Below are 17,729 nucleotides of genomic sequence, written 5' to 3'. Positions count from 1 at the left end.
TCCGTCCGTCCGTCCGTCCGTATGTATGAGTTCAAGGATCTCAGAACCTATAAGAGCTAGAGACTTGAAATTTTAGATGTAGATGCTCCTAGTTCCCGCGCAGATCGACTTTGTTTCCGATAATCGATAACTTACTCCGTTTCCAAGCAATCGATAAAAATCGATATCGACATCCTGCTTTTTTTTTAGCAAATTGGGTAAATAATAAGAGCTAGAGCCACCAAACATGAAATGTTGCTTCTAGAATATTATAGATATTTCAAGTATCTTTCATTTCATACCTATCGCCACCTCCCCGCTACCACCCCAGAGCTATAAATCAAGTTAATAACCCAACTTTTTTTTGTAATGTTATTTTGGTTCCTTTTTTTATCAAAGGTACTTAATTGTTGGTGTGGCTGCTGAGTATAGCCGTAGCAAGTGGTGCGGTGTGTCGCGAGTTCGAGACCTACCGGGGAAAGTATTATTATTATTTTTTTTTGCTGGTGTGGCTGTTGAGTAGAGTCGACAGTAAGTAATGCGGTCAGTTGCAAATTCGAGCCCTGCCAAGGGAACTTTTTTTTATTAATTAATTTGGTGTTGGAATAAGAGGGTTCAGGGTATCCCCTAGTCGGGAGCTCCCGACTAGAACCTCTTACTTGTTTAATTTGTTAAACCATTAGCAGATCTCAGCAGACAGGACATGTATAGGCCTAGCCATAATACAATAAACATTGTTTATTTTGCCCAAGTTATTGTTTAATATTGTCAAATTTCGAAATTATGAAAAAGGAACGGATCTTTGTACTTTACTCATTGGTGTTAAGTGTTACGAGGCAGCTTTTTTTTTGGGTGGTTGTCTGCCCAGGGCATCGATACTTAAGCAACCTTTGAAATTGTTTAATGGCTATGTGTGCAAATACACAGACATAGTTAGAATATGCTTGGGTAGTAAATATTTTTAGGCATCCATTCAATTGCATTGCATGTTGTTTTAGTTTGCCGAACGTAAAATGTCCTCGCTTAAGTACTTGCATTATTCTAGCGTTTTAGGTCTTAAGTAACCTTCGCTAAACAAATTATAGCTATAACAGGTAATGCTATAGCATTATGTATTATAGCAGGTTATGTATTATTTTTGTATAATATGGTTATTTGATTAATCTAGGAACTAAATTAATTATCCAGATACTCGCGTGTGCCCTTAAAAATGCTAACTACACGAATATGTTTTAACAAATGAGATGCACCTTATTCAAGTTTCCTAGGAATTTTAGTAACCAAGACATGTAAATGAGGTGACTATACTCAGCTCGGCTTGTGCTCAATTAGGATAAACGTCGCCGGGAAATGTTGATTTAAATATGAATGATGGTTTTCATAGCCTTTATACTAGGTTATAGCTGAGTAGCCTTTCGTGGCTTGACAGTTGCGTGCGTTGCTTGCGACAGACTTTCATGTGTTTGGGTCTGGGATAACGCGAAACAGTATATTGACTTTTATACCAGTCTATAGGCGTTTGGTTGAGCTTTAATGCCAATTTGATTCTCTCGTGCCAAGCGGGCATGATTGCGGCATATGTATATGTGTATGTATATATATATATATATATACATATGGATGAACCATTTGTAAGTGGAATCATATTCCACATGATCCTTACAGTTTCTGAGATGTAAACGAACCGACCCTATTGCAAATATGAAAATCTTATCGCACGACTAACGAAGTAACGCCATTAGGTGGCATGACCTTTACGACAAATAATGGCATAATAAACAAATAATATTGCTCTATTCTGGGGCGCCCGACTAGGGGATACCCTGAAACTAATATTACCACTGCTTCATATTCCATACCAGGAATTCAGTTTCAAAGACAAACTGAATTAAAACGGCAGCACGGCCCCACATAATACAAAACAATCACAATTGCAATTCTGTTTATAGAATTTCAATTTGAAGCTCGTATGAAGATATGTGATTTATATGATGATGTTGGTGAAATTTCCATATAGATTATAATCGATTGCTGGAAACGGGACAAGTTATTGATTATCGGTTACTTCTGTTGTACATAACCTATATTGATAAAATGTTCAGCAGTAAGTCTAATTGTGCTATAGAATATAATATTTTCTCAAAAAGACAATAGTATTAAAATTGTGGTTTGAATTAATAAGAAGTTGCAAAGAATTTATTTATTTGATTTTTAGCAGGGGGTGGCGGTACTTAATCTGTATGTACTCTTCTAGAATGTCTAATTTGGTGATTCTAGTTCTTAAAACCTAAAAGATTTGCTTTAAGACCGGAGGTCGATATTTATTAATATCGATAGCTTAGAAACGGGAGAAGCTATCGTCTGTCGGAAACACACTCGTACAATTCAAAATTTCTTCTAAGATCGACGCGTTCATACATACGGACATGGCTAGATCGACCAAGAAAATATTTTTCTTTCTTTATGGGGTCGGAGATGCTTTCTTTGGCCTGTAACATATCTTTGCACAAAACCATTATATCCTTCTTACTTGTTTTCAGTATGTTCAAGGTATAAAAAGGCAACAGCCGGCCATTAAGCAATAACAGTGGTGATGAGGGCGGGGTGAAGTCTAATGAAATTCCGGAGAAACATGTTCTCGCCTGATAAGCTACCATTGGTCAGCTGCAATGTAAAGCGGATGGCATGCAATGTTGTCCCAAATGTGCACGACGCAGGCGAAGGCGCGGAAGCGAGCGTGACGTTATTGAGCGGGAATGGTGGGTTAAACCAAATAAAATATGAAAGCCACAAAGGCACATGGTTCAAGTCATTTTACTATAGGACATAAGCTTGAGCTTGAAGGATTAACCATTTTCTCTGTGAGGATCTTGGAGAATTGGAGAGAACGTTGTGGCCGTAGTTCCACCTCCTTGGTATTGCCTTGAACAATTGGGCTGTTGATTGGCCAACTTTAAACATTTATGTTAATGAAAAGAAAACGCCTAACGCGCAAGGTTTAACATTCAACGCTCACCACCTGGCGTTCAACATAGGCGTCATTGTTTTATTCTTAACGGGCACACTCCGAAACGTTTCCGTCGCATGATACTGCGCTGAATTTTATGCAACGATTGTCAGAGCGGGCAATCCCACCCAATCCCCGCCCTTGCTTGGTTTCTTTGTGTGGGCAAACAAAGTACGAGATAAACTTTTATTCTGCATGAACTTTACCGTCGCTGCTGTTGCTGTGCCATTATATTTTTAGCTTACCTACAGACAGTTCCTTTTTTTGTCCTCATTTTATCAGAATTAGTTTAGCATAATTCAAATCATTTTTTTAAATTTTTATACCCTGAACCCATTAAAAATGGGTATAAGGGTATATTGTATTTGTGCAAAATCCAAATGTATGTAACAGGCAGAAGGAAGCATCTCCGTCCCCATAAAGTATATATATTCTTTATCAGCACCAATAGCCGAGTCGATCTAGCCATGTCCGTCTGTCTGTCTGTCCGTCCGTCCGTATGTATGAACGCAAGGATCTCAGAACCTATAAGAGCTAGAGACTTGAAAGACTTAGATGAAGATGCTCCTAGTTCCCGCGCAGATCGAGTTCTTTCCGATAATCGATAACTTACTCCGTTTCCAAGCAATCGATAAAAATCTATACCGATATCCGGTTTTTTGGGCAATTTTGGTTGTGCGTTGTCGACTCAATGGTACATTTTTTATTGCCATTTTTGCTGTTAAATGAATGGTCAAAGCTTACGATGTTTCAATCATACAGCAAGCCTGTGATTATTATTTCCTATTGATTTTCCATTTAATTATCTGGTTAGTTCTTGTTGCAATAATCTAGTAACGACACATGCATGGGTATAAGGTTTAAACATGCAGAGTACTTGCTTCTGACTTTAAATTGTATGCTATTCAATTTACTAGCCTTTGCTCCAATACATGAGCAGAATGTGTTACTGTGAGCAATCAGACAAAAAGCGCACCAACACTTACCCTGCCCAACCGCTCAATCTAACTTCGCAACCACCAATGCTATGAATTATGTAAATCTCAAGCGGCTAACGTTACAGACACGACCTGAAAGCCTGTCGAGAAAAAATCAAACAAAATCGATTGATGTACAAATTTTTGTAACATCCGCAAACAATTTGCTCCTGCCTGGAGGAGGCAGCCTTTTGATTTGTGCCCAGTGTCAGGCGGCCTAGGAGTTAGAAGTGTTTTTGCTTGAATACTTCATTGCCAGCCTGCTTCTAAATTATGTAGATTTGTTTCAGCATAACACTTGCGTAAGTGAGTTTGTGTGTGTGTTTCTTTCTGAACACAGAGGATCTTTGCTTTGCTCCGACGTACAACATTTTAAACCGTCATTAAGCTGCGCCCATAAATATCAGGGCGCCTCTCTTCTACGGCTTTCGCTTTTGACTGTAAAATTATGTAAATTTATTGGGCAATAGCATTGCCCTTTTGCTGTTTCTTTAGTTTGGCCTTGTTTTGGCCACTGAGTAGATTCTTGTAAATTGTACCGAGCTATTGCCGGGCGGACACAGCAGATAGTTGGTTTGTTGTTGCATTTCAGTGTCATGTGTTCAATGGCTACGGTATTCTTTATTCGATATAATTTTGTATTTTGCTTATTAAACTTTTCCTTCACGCCAAGCCATTATCGCACTACATTTGAGAGCGAAAACTTTTTTGCAGTTTGGAAAAATCAAATCAGTTGAAAATTAATTTAATTCGCACTTGGCTTCAAAAGTTCTTCTTTCGTGTAGCTTTATGATTTTCCTGCATCTATTTCGTATTTGCTAGACGAAAAAAAACAGGATGCAAATTTTTAATTATAAAAGTTTGAATCGCACTTGTCGCCCCGCTGCTAGCTAGTCCATCTGTTCGTCACTGAGCACTGAAAAGCAGAAAGCAATGCTAACCATCTGAAATTGTTGCTAGCTTACGCAATGAGTGCTGACGGCGCCCTTGCCAATTTTACCAATACTAATTATGATTTTATTTTCAGCCGATTCCTTACAGTTGAAAGTGCAGCTTTCTGTTTCGTTTCTTTTTTTGTGCCATTCCTGAGTTGCTCTGTTGAAAGTTTGCTTCTTGGAGCTCTGAATTCCAATTGCAGTTTATGTGAATGTCCTGAGAGTTTGCTCGTGGCGCAACTTAATTAATTTTACATTGCTTTGAGTTTTCCGCGATAGCTGTCAGAAAAGTGTTCAAATGATAAACGAGCTAATTAATATGCGCTCAAAGTTTACACTCTACCCATCATAGCAACATAAATGGCTGTAATTGTCGCTTGTGGCTGCGCAATTATCCATTATGGGCTTTGCAAAAAATTGTAGGACTGTAATTGCACAGTCCAACCAAAAAAGATTTCTGCAGCGATGCCAGTTTTTGAGCCAGCTGCTAGGTCGGTCAACGACATTGTTGGAGGCACTCCAGCAACTGGATACGTAAATTTCATTAAAATTCATGTGAAATATATGAGACTTGCATGCATAATGGTCACTAAGTTTGAAATGCGCAGAAACTTGTGTCAAGTGTGCCTCTACATACCGGTGCAGGCCTTGCTCAAATATGCAAATATCACCACGGAAAGGGGGACGTTGCTGAGTTGCAACTTTAAATAACAGAATTTTCCGGGAATGGTAGGTCACCCCGGCGTCCCTGCTTTTCTTTGGGTTTTCTAAAAATGGAGCTCAAGTAGTTTTTCGCTCTATAAAATATCATGCATAAACTTTAGAAAGTGCTTAAGATTTTATAATTTAAGCATAGCACGTATGCGGTGTCCACTGCCGTACAAAGGAGCTAAGAACTGTTCAGGGTAGTTTGTTACTGCAGGAATATGTATGTATGTTGTTGAACCAAAACTTTATTAATCCCTGAAACCGCTGAGTGGTTTTGATTTAAAGCTATTGATAATATTTCAAACAGTTCCTTAATTATATGCGAAGTCTTACCGGAACTTAAGTTCGAGAGCAGGCCAGTTCAACTTGTTATGATTGTTATTAGTGCTATTCTTATGTAGAATATAAATGAGTTCGAGTTTAATTTTGTAGATACTTGGCAAGCACATAATAAATATGCGTTTGGAATCCGCAACATAAATTAAAAGTATTTTTCATATTTTATTTTACATCTAATGCTTTATTTGTATTTGATTAATTTAAACATTTTTTATCGGTAATGTTTCTTATGCATAATAATCATATAAGTACCACCATAATTAGCATATAACTAGTTAGAATTTAGAGAATTTTATAAATATTCTTTGGTTGCCTCGGTTTGATGAACTTTTCGTTTGCTTTTTAGTTGATATATATGCAGGAAATACATTCTAATGTTATTATTTTTACTTGTCTGATTAACTTGATGCTTCTGTAAATTGTCGAGTTGTTAATGCCTTAATTACAGTAATTATATCATAACCCATGCTTACGAGTTCGCTTCTTAGTGGCAATGTATTAACACACATAATTAATTTACCTCTAATTCGACAATTTATTTCAAGTGCAACTACACAAAAGTCGTATCTGTATGGGTTCATATTGCATGCTTAAAATTAGCTTGGCCGTATTTTGTGGCTTTATGAAAATGAAAAATATACAAGTACGATCGTACAACTGCTAGGTGCAAAAGCTGATCAAATACAGCGCTCAATGTCCTTGTATTTACTAGTACTTTAATGAGCTGTTATTCATGGCTTACTTATAATCTGTATTTTAGTTTGCTAAAATGCGTGTTTGAATTTTATATTAGGGTTTATTTTAGTTTTCTTGTTTTTGGTGGTACAACGTGTTTTCTTAAATGCTAACTATAATTCGAAACGTTATTCTAAATTAATGTTGTTGGTGCATTTACAACTAAGTTGAGCGAAATAAATAAAAACACAAACAAAAACAGGAATATTAAAAATACCTTACAGCTAACATTTTACAGTGGTGTTTCGTTTGCTTTTCATAGGTATTTATGATTTCATTTTAAACTAAATAATATCACTATATAATGCTTGCTTAATTTACATATATTATTTACGCATTGGAGTTTTTATGAAATACTTAAAATGTAATTCACATTCAAATATCTAATGCATATTTACATGACCTAGTTCGAGTGGATTATCCTACTATGGATTTTCATATTCTCATATATTGCATTCGCATTTGCCCTTTATAATACGTTTTTGTATTACTCGCATTATTTACTCTGCGCTCATGAAATAGCTAATTTAATGGCTGACAAAATGGTTGAAAAATTATTTACATTGGAGGTTGTTAAGTTTTTTCCTAATTTTTTTTGTATATATTTTTATAAATCTAATCTGGGTGTATCTTTGGTTTGTTTTCTGTAGTACCTGTACGAAATGATTGATTAAATTCAACGGTGGTAGTAAAAACAAAATACACATTTAAATGGGTTTAAGTAGTGAATGTGTTTTACAGATGCACATTTAAATAAATGAAATAATGTTGAAGACTTATATAGTATCTTTTAAAGCGTGTAGTTTAGAGATCGTCTTCATATTTTCCCTAACCTTTTTGGCAAAGAATCAAGTTAAACAAAATACAAATTTATCTTTATAAGAAATCAAGTTTCTCGGCATAGCCGACGCTTCATTGATGTATGTAGGGCTTACCCCAAGCCAAAACGAAGTCGGTCAAACTGGCTATTTCGCAAGCCAAAGGCAAGCAACAGTGCTCCACGAAGAAGCAAACAATGGGGTATAGCGTTTTGTAGGCTGCTGAGTGCGCCGCTGTTGCTGCGCGACTTTGAACTGGCTACCACTTCGGCGTCCTCGGGCGCAATGTCCATGCTGTTGCTGGCAACGATAAATTGAAATATATCGCTGACCTGCAGGAATAACAGTTAAAAAAAAATAGGTAATAATATATCTGTAGAAATAATGATTAACTTTTCGGTTCTTACTAAAGTACTAGAGTATTTGAACGTAACCCGCTCCTGACTTACCTCATTCCAACCATATCGGTTTTTAGCTTGAACAATCGCTTCGTAATATGCACCTGGATGCAGATGCTTAATAGTGTAAGACATGATATGAGTAAGGGGCTCAGAGGCTGGACGATGTTCGGGGGTGAGAATAAAATCATGCCATCTTCCTGGCTGCTGAAATGTGTCATTCATCTAAAGTAAAAAAATAAAATAAAATGAAATTATGGCGTTTATGGGAACGTTTATCAGTTCTACGTTTTGACAGCTTCTCTATATTCTAACAGTCATCTATCATGTACTTACCAGTACTCGTCGATAGAGCAGGCGCACCTCCTCTAGAGGGGGATAGCTATCGATTTTCCATGTCAAATTGTAACTATCAGAAGAACGTCCCCACTTTGGCGAGTAAAACTCAGCGGGACCAGGCCGACCAGAGAGTTCCATGTACTTGCGGGAGCGTCCCAAAGAGTTATCAGCTACGCAACTGCATAAGTGCACATAAAATCAAATTACTTCAGGCTGTCTCAGTCTAGGCAAGTCGGCTACATTTTTTCATAGGTACTATTTCTTTCAATAATTTAAAGGATATTTGGTTTTATATTTAATTTTGTATCGCGTTGCGTACCTAAACCAGTAACCCGCCTGTTACCAAAAGTTTTTGCATTGGCAAACAACTCTCAAAGGAGGTTGTGGGAGTGGGGCAAGCTGCGCGTCCGCATTTCGAAAATTGTGTCAACTTAACTAATCTAATCACGTCTATGTCAGAAGCTACTTGCAGTCAAAGGTAGGTGGCAGTGGATGGATTGTGGTTGTCCCACATTGTTGCCGGCAAAAACAAAAACTTTGTATATAAAATATTGTGTCAACGTGGCGAAACTTCCACTTCCTTAATATGTTTCAGACAGATTGACGTGGCACAACTTGTTTGCTTATGTAATGGTCAGGACACGGTCATGGGTACGCTGTAGAGTATTAATATATAACAAATAATAAAGAGACAATAACTTATGTGTAAGCACAGGCAACAGTCCATCAAGTTTTATGGAGAAGGTTATAGTAAAAGTTCTTGAGGTTTTTATTTTGTCGTATAAGTTGTCTGTTTGTGCAGTACAATCAATGGTTTTGCTGTTCAACTTACCTGTAGTTGCCAAAGTCCTCCTGCTGGATGTGACGTATGGTAAGTGTATGTCGATTGGCTCTTGTGTTCATAATTCGCCGATCGGTTGTTTGAATCGGAAATGAGTTTTGGTACCAGGACACCTGCAGTTTGAAAATGCCAAACAATATAAAATGTAGAAAGCGAAACTTTGAGTCCTATTTTCGTTTGTTTAAGTAGTAATAAAATAAAAAGAATACATATAATTTATGGGATCCTTCTGCCTATTACATGCATTTTACACAAACCCCTTATAACCTTTTTTACCATATTCAATGGATTCTAGGTGTAAAGATATGTATTCAATTATAATATAACGTATTATTAAAAATTAGACCAACCGTTGCGACCGGATCAGCGTAAACAATGCAAACGAGTTTTGCCTCGAATCCTTCTCCAGAGTGTATCCAGGATTTTTCCACTTGAATATCCGGTGGGTCTACTCGCATTGACGCACATTCAAAGCAAAACACGAAAAGATAATTGGTTGGATTTTCCATCAAAAGATTCGTCCAGCCGCATTTTTAAAAAGGAGAGATGAATTATTTCAAGAGTGCTTAGCGAAGACTTGTGTTTGTTTCGACTTAGTTTATTTAATCATGTTATGAACGAATGTATTTTACACAACTTACATAAAACATCCAGTCGCATATCCACCGTAACTGGGTCTCCGACGCCATTATCGGCGGTGCATTGATATACCCCCGCTTGTTGGCGCTCCAATTTGTCTAAAGTTAGTATAGGTCCATCACCAATTCTAGCCGGCGATTTGCCAGTGCCGCTCTATCAAAATACAATTTTATATTACTTTCATTATTCTTTTGCTTTTAGGCAATAAAAGTAAAGTTCTCGAGAGGGAGTAAAAAATGTGAAAAGTCAACTGCAGTGGCAACTGAAAGTAAAAATAAATGCAATAGAAAGATCTCTTGACTTCAAGTACGCTCTGCAGGAGTTAACCTGCTGTCCTTTCGGTTGCCTTACACAACTAGAGGTAAACTCAAAAAAAAAAAGAAGAGAACGATAAGACACAAAAGACTATGTGGGACTCATGTCTAGTACTTGTATGTAGCCAGTCAGCTTTTGGTTGCGAACATCTTGTTTTTGGACAAGTGACGCCAACGGGGAACACGTGTCGATGTCTGCTCTAAACGCAAGCAGAGCATCAAACTTGGATAGAAGGGGCCGTGTTAAGGTTGCGGAAATGACAGTAGATTGAAGCGAAATTCAATGGCATACAACTTACTAGAAAGGTTTGAAAGTCAACGACTGCGTTTACATATGGAGCGCAAACTATTTACTGAAACATGGAGAAACCGAGTGATTGAACTACGCCCATGTCAAGAGCAAGGCATGCAAGCAAACAAATCGAACGGAAATGTCTAATGTGCCAAAGTGCAGAAAGGCAAACAAGAATGAGCAGGGCGGAAGATAGAATTTTTCCACTATATTAAGAATTTTGCCACTTGTTTTATTGAAAGCTTGCTAACTCTCTGTTATAGTTGTGGGTTGTAGGTTGCTTCTGTTTGCCATTTGCCAATGTATACTGTTTCATCAAAACGTTTCTGGTTTTATGCAGCGCCCCACATTCTATTCAATCTTTATTAAATCACGCTTGGGAGTGCGAGTGTACGTGGGCAAACGATTTCTAGTTTAATATTTTAAATGTTACGTTTATTTGTGTGTGACAGGGATATTGAATTCTTAGTCAGATATTACACTCATAATAAGAAGCATATCTCCATACGAGAGAAATCTTTTTGTAACCAACCCACTGTTATGTGTATGTTATCGCAATACACTCCTTAACCCAACACATTACTATATTGTAAAAATTACCTAACGACACTATTGAGATCTATTGGTTGTTGCTCATCGAATATTTTAGTGTTGACACCTATATTTTTTGGTCTGAAAAACTACACTTACCTTTTTGGTCCAGTAAATTGATGGTACCGGATTACCGGATCCCTTACATTCCAGGGTAATAGGTCCGCCCTTTCGTGCCTGCAGCTGTCCCGATGTGGGGATAGCGCGAACGCTTGGAGGCACTGTTTGTATGGAAAAATTAGTTTTAATGATTAAAATGGGCTTAACAAACTATTTACGTACAATTTAGATTTGATATGTTGTAAGTGTACATAAGTATACTTACCCAAAATTTCGACTGTGTGTACTTGATCACGATTTATTTTGTCACTGATTTGGCAAACGTAATCCCCTGCATCTTGTGGTTCCAAATCTGATATCTCTAAATTATAACCATCTATCAGTCTTACGCGCTCATCCCGTGTTACCATGATGTTGGAGGCGGTAAGTACATTTGTGCCACGGCGCCACAACAAGACGAAATTGCCTGCAAGAAAAGCAAGCAGGGGGCTCAAATTCAGGAACAGACAAAATATTAAAGGCGCATACGAAAATGTCTTCGTCTGTTGTTCTCCTTGTTAGCTGGAAAATTTATTGTGAATCGCCACAATACAAATACAAAGCAACTGATATATACATATACTTTCAAGAAGCCAAATAGATGACATTAAAGCGGACAGAAGGTTCATATTGTAGTTGTCGTTTAGTCGCATAGACAAACACACATTCATGCAGGCATATACAGATACAGACATCTATCTAAAATGCTATCCGCTTTTTCAGGCCCCAAGTTGCTTGGTCGGTTTGCTGAGCTGTGTACAGTCTAAAGATTCCCTCTTGCTTGGCTATCCCATTGCTGGCGAGATTCCGAGTGTGTCCTAGTGCTTTCATCTATTTTTTAGTGTGTTTGTTCATATAAATGACATAATTTCGTAGATGTTGCTGGCAGATTTTTCTTCCATCTTTTTGCATATTTAATACAACTTACAGTTTTTATGGCCGTAACAAAATACAAATTTGTTATACGAGATTACAAGACACATAATTTATTTATTATTGCATAAGCTTAGGCTGGGAATGTGCATTCACGATAAATTCCGAAGCACTGACCTACCGACCCGCTTCAAGAAAAGTTTAACACAATAATTTCGTCAGCTTTGTATTACCTATTTCTGTACTCAATCATGTGCATTTTGTTGGACTCTTCTTTAAAGTTATTAAAACATACATATGCTGGTATTTTAATTGCTTCCTTCCTGACTTAATATTAAAGGCTTAAAATATGAAATGGGCAAATTGTTTCTGAGATCGCATTATTTATAAATATAAAGACCCTAATTAACCGAAAAAGCTCGACTCCTGGATACTCGACTGCGTGATAGCTTGTACCAAAGGCCGCAAATAGAATATATGGTCGAAGTTTTCTCCTTCCTGATTATGAATATGCATTTGCAGAAAAGGGAAACTATACCGAAAGGTGTATTAAGGGTTGTTATATGTTCACAACAATTTGAATTAGCCACAACATTTATGTAGGGTATTTCAGTCGCAACGCAGTTAAAAATAAGTAAATGTTAGGGGACCACGTACATATTAACGTGCGTACTAGGATAAACGTTGTCACATTGAATATTTGAGCAAAAAAAACTGTCTCTTATAACTTTTTATTTCTACCCCTCTTCGGCCGTCTATAAAGTCTTCTTAAGCGAATACAATCATCTTTTTATTGCTTTGATTATTATTGAATCCCGTAAGTGTTCGAGGCCCAGTTGATGGTAAAATAAGGGTTTTGTTCCTCTTCTTTTGTGAGTTGCGTCCGTTCGGTCTGGTCCCGAATTGTTTGCGAATACATTGGCTTACCGTGCGAGGCTATTGATATTTTTTAGCTGAGCAAAAATTGTATTCATTGGGTAATAAGAATTGAATTTTATATCCTTTTTTTATAGACACGAATTTGTACAGAAGTTGAAAGGGTTGGCTAGCAAATTGGACTCCTTTTTAAACCTTTTTTAAAAGAGTTGTGCATATGCATGTGATATGATATGATATGATATATCCATAAACTATTTATATCGGCACAAACAGTCTCAGATATATGAAGGTTTTTACGAATTTTTCGCAGTTCAGAAGCGCGAGATACACCAAGATAACAGCTAAAATACTCTATCACGGCACGTTTCTGAAGAGAATTTCAGTATTTTTTTATTTATACGAATATTTTAATGTCGTCTTTTAACCCAAAAACTGTAGTATTGTTAATCTACATTGTGAATTGTGAATTTGGGAATATTAATATTAATGTGAGTTTAGGTATTTTGGAAATCGGCTCGGGGTGTATCAAAGTATGCTCATCAGTTTTTGCGATTCTGTTACTTGTAAAACTTTATACTAAATATCGTGCTATTATGTTGTATTTGCAAGTTAGATTCGTAATCCCTTAGATATATTACCTCTCCTTATATCCAGTCAAAGTTTTTTTTGTTTTGATTATAAGGTTAATGATTTGTATGACAAAGGGCTTCATTCACAGTTTGATATTTGTTTTCTTAATTGGATTTAAACTATTTTGTCATGGTCCCCTTTGTCTGTTTTTCAATTGTGCCAATTAACCATGTTTTCCGTTTACCTCACTTGGCTCTTTTATTTAAAATGAGTAATTTAATACTGCAATTAAACCTTCGCCGTCCCGCAATCATTAAAGACTAATACGGATTAAATGTAGTAAAAAAAAGATAGCAGTCACTGTAAAAACATTACTCGTATGTACATTCGACCATTGATGTGTATACACAGTGAGGTTTACTTTGCTATCAGTTAGGTTTTCCAGCTGTATTTAACATTCGGTGTGGCCGGAATAGGCAACGACTAATAGTCCTATAGTCTTAAGTATGACATATGTTTGCATGTTATTAATTGATTTTGTCGTCACAGTCACAATCATAAGGCAGTTTTTTGAACGTGTATCCCGTATATCTCCTGCTGTCTCCAATACGTACAAATGATAACTGACAGGTTGAACAGATTTCGGTCGCATTGTCGTCGATGTCGTCAATGTTCAATTTATTTTAATTTTGCTGCGAGCGGTTTATTGCATTTTATTTATTGGCTTGTCAACAGCATCTGCAATTAAAACTCTTTACAAGTTTTCCTTTAAACTAGGTCATGTTAAAGTGTATTGGGCCCAACAATTAGTGTTTATTGAAAGTAAAGTGACTACGTTTTAAAGAAGTATTGGACCTATATTTTATTTGTTTTTTTGCCTTCGCTCACATAAATGATGTATGTGCAAGTTTAATATCATAAACGTTTTTTTATGTATATGGCTATTTATTAACTCAGGAATTAAAATTGACACTTATATGCTAATATAATTATTTGTAATGCATTGGAAAATTCTACTGCATGTATACTATGCAAAGTCTTGAATACTCCAATAGTAATTTTACCATATTGCGATTTTCAATGCAGTTCGTTAGAATTTTCAGTATTTATGATTGTTATACAAAACCAAGATGGAGGTTTTAATAATTTAATTTGATTTACTGCTAGTGTATGTAGCTTGTGTGAACATAAAGTTATAGATGTCGTTTGATAAATATGTTGGTTAGCTGTGCCACGCGAGGCAACGCATGAAAGAATCGATTGGCAAGCTGCTGACAGCTGTTGGTTTTCATTGTCGTGCTGGTGCTGCCATCATTGTTAATGGTGTTTATAAAACTTATTTGGAGAGACATTTTGCCTAAACATATTTGCATATTATTTTGCATAATATGTATTAAATGACTATGCGGTTTTCGGAAATCAAAAAATCCTTGTGTGTTTTCAGGCTTAGTGTTTGCTTTTCCCATCAATAAATTTTAATAATGGACAATCAATTATGCGAAACTTACCCAATCCGCGAAAATTAAGTTGAATTTTTAATTTCTTAACGGCTTACTCACCCAGATTCTCAACCTGACAGGGCAGGACAAGCGTGTCACCCACTACTGCCCGATAGGTGTGCCCACGGGAAAGGAAGCGCGGTTGCGCCGCAGTCAGCGAGGTGGAAGAGGCCGCAATTAGTTGCTGGGCATTTTTCAGGGATCGGGTATTGGTTCCTGAAATTAAAGACAATAAAATTATAAGAACATAAGACGTGTATAAGTTGTCTTGTAGTTTAGACGCAAATATTGTTTCGAAATCGAATAGCTTTCTATTAGTAAGAAAGCGAAACGATGCTGTTTCAGTACCAGGATATGTTTAAATATTTGCGATGGTGTGGCTATTGTCTTATACTCCACGGTCCTCAACGGACCGGACCACAACTCTTCGGGAGTATGTGGACGCGTCGGTTTTCCTTGGGGCATCATTTGATTGGGGGAAACCTAAAGCCGGTTTCAACGACGTTTTAAGAAGATCTGACTTAGGAAAGCAGCAAGAAGCTAGACGAGTCATGCCCGCTGTTGGCATTGACGACAAATGTGCACACCGACTCAACTAAAGTCAGCTCTCTAAATATTAAGCGTTCTTGCAAAAGTTGCTGAAGTTCTCATCTTCAACCCCAACGAAGCGTGACAAATTTGATTACAATAGCAACAGTATGTTCGTGAACAATAAACTTTGGCCCCAGAAAGCGCCCCAAGGAGCAACTGACTGTTGGCATGGATCAGACCGGCACTCAAAAGTAAAAACAGCAACATCAGCAATGGTGTTCCCCGTTTCCTGCACTGTTGAATTTTATGGCGCCTAGACACATGGTCTGGACATTGGCACCATTTTTGGCGTCACACCCACGCCCACCATCTTAGTTGCTGTCTTGGCCATAAGCAAGCAGGTGGTTCTTCATGGACTTAGCCTTTATTCGCAAAGTTTGCTGTGGTTGCTTAACTTGTACTAACGGGCCATCATTTTATAGCCGAAGCACGAAGGAAACGACAAGTATGCGGTCAGTTTGGCGATTCTGTTAGCCTGTCTTAGGTTTTCTCACCTGCACATAAAATTTGTCAACAATGTTGAGGTTAGAGAAAGTGGCTGGTTTACCATTATTTTTAAGTCCAGAAATTTGCAGCTTTATTAAAATTTAAGAATTCTCGCAACAGAATAAAATTTGTGACAAGATTACTAGCTTTAGTTGCCTTAAAACCAGCATTGAAAATGGTCATTTGAGTCTGGCGACCCGGGTGAAATGGTATGCGAGCAGCCTTAAATATCATGCATGAAATGCATATCAAATTAAGTGGCAAACTATGAATGTTGCCAGAATGGGAAATATTGAATTTTATTTTTAGGGGCCGCACAATCTTAAGGCTCCCATAATTTGAACTCATGCCTCAGTTCTATCAGTTAAAGAGTGCACACCATGAATGCATTTTGAATTATACTTACTTCAGTCAAACCAAAACGAAAGCATACAGAAAAAATAGTTATTCCTACTCATGGTATTTGAATGAACACACTTCCAAGCATTAATATATAATGCATACTAGTAGTTTTTTTTCAAGTGTATTTAATCTGTGGCGTCTGGTAGATAGTAATTTTTTATATTGTTTGTTAACTTTATACTCTTTCTCACCCAGTATTTTAACTGTTGTTGTTGGCGCTAACAGTGCTGAAAAATGAGCTGCAATGTGTTTGCATGTTGGAGCTACATAGGTCGCTCACATTGCGGGTGCAGAAGTTGGGAAACTATTGCACACCTTCTTGCATGTGTACATGTACATGGACTTAAATACATATGTGCTAGTGCGGTTACTTCAGTTTTTGTTCGTTTGCTTACCACAAATGCTGTCGTTTGCGTCACAACACAGCAAACTCAATTTTAACAAGTAAGAGGTTCTAGTCGGGAGCTCCCGACTAGGGGATACCCTGAACCCTCTTATTCCAACACCAAATAAATTAATAAAAAAAAGTTCCCTTGGCAGGGCTCGAATTTGAAACTGACCGCATTACTTACTGTCGACTCTACTCAACAGCCACACCAGCAAAAAAAAAATAATAATACTTTCCCCGGTAGGGCTCGAACTCGCGACAGACCGCACCACTTGCTATGCCTCTACTCAGCAGCCACACCAACAATTAAGTACTTACGATAAAAAAAGGAACTAAAATAACATTACAAAAAAAAGATGCAATGACCATGCTATTAGAATGCGAAGCAGACGCGCATGAATGTGCGTGTGTACATGTATACAGAAATTCTTAAAGCTGCTGCCCCATTCAATTGCGCAGTCGCATATAACTTTGGTTTTTCTTAACCGATCTTTATGAAATTTTCTACAGTATATCTTGTTGTACCATAGAATATTTGTGTATTCTGAAAAAATCAATTGCATTTAAATTGTGGTTTAAATTGGATGGCAATAAAAGTTGGGTTATTAACTTGATTTATAGCTCTGGGGTGGTAGCGGGGAGGTGGCGATAGGTATGAAATGAAAGATACTTGAAATATCTATAATATTCTAGAAGCAACATATCATGTTTGGTGGCTCTAGCTCTTATTATTTACCCAATTTGCTAAAAAAAAAACAGGATGTCGATATCGATTTGTATCGATTGCTTGGAAACGGAGTAAGTTATCGATTACCGGAAACAAACTCGATCTGCGCGGGAGCTAGGAGCATCTACATCTAAAATTTCAAGTCTTCCTTCTGCCTGTTACATACATTTGGATTTTGCACAAATATAATATACCCTTATACCCATTTTTAATGGGTTCAGGGTATAAAAAGCGCAGTTGTTGCTTGAATAATTTATCTAAAACACACACATTTTAAAGTGTCATCAGGCAGTAGGCAATGGT

General features: G+C 37.2%; 1 protein-coding gene across 2 annotated transcripts in view; it reads right to left on the bottom strand.

Moving 5' to 3' along the window:
* Positions 1-6,143: 6,143 nt before the first annotated feature.
* The window catches only part of LOC115768628 (neurotrimin), a 45,634-nt gene continuing 34,048 nt past the window's right edge, over positions 6,144-17,729 (bottom strand). For both annotated transcript variants that reach the window (XM_030713291.1, XM_030713292.1), the window contains exons 3-11: positions 14,893-15,048; positions 11,238-11,438; positions 11,012-11,133; positions 9,718-9,868; positions 9,427-9,524; positions 9,068-9,189; positions 8,233-8,413; positions 7,948-8,121; positions 6,144-7,830 (exon numbers count right to left, since the gene is read on the bottom strand). In XM_030713291.1, coding sequence (XP_030569151.1) covers positions 7,612-7,830; positions 7,948-8,121; positions 8,233-8,413; positions 9,068-9,189; positions 9,427-9,524; positions 9,718-9,868; positions 11,012-11,133; positions 11,238-11,438; positions 14,893-15,048 — 1,424 coding nt within the window. In that variant the 3' untranslated portion in view covers positions 6,144-7,611. The remainder of the gene's footprint in view (positions 7,831-7,947; positions 8,122-8,232; positions 8,414-9,067; positions 9,190-9,426; positions 9,525-9,717; positions 9,869-11,011; positions 11,134-11,237; positions 11,439-14,892; positions 15,049-17,729) is intronic.

Source organism: Drosophila novamexicana, unplaced genomic scaffold, assembly GCF_003285875.2.
Source record: "Drosophila novamexicana strain 15010-1031.04,08,12 unplaced genomic scaffold, DnovRS2.1 tig00001876-arrow-arrow-pilon, whole genome shotgun sequence".
NCBI lineage: Eukaryota > Metazoa > Arthropoda > Insecta > Diptera > Drosophilidae > Drosophila > Drosophila novamexicana.
The sequence above is the reverse complement of the archived record's forward strand: the minus strand, read 5'-3'. Positions and strand labels throughout refer to the sequence as shown.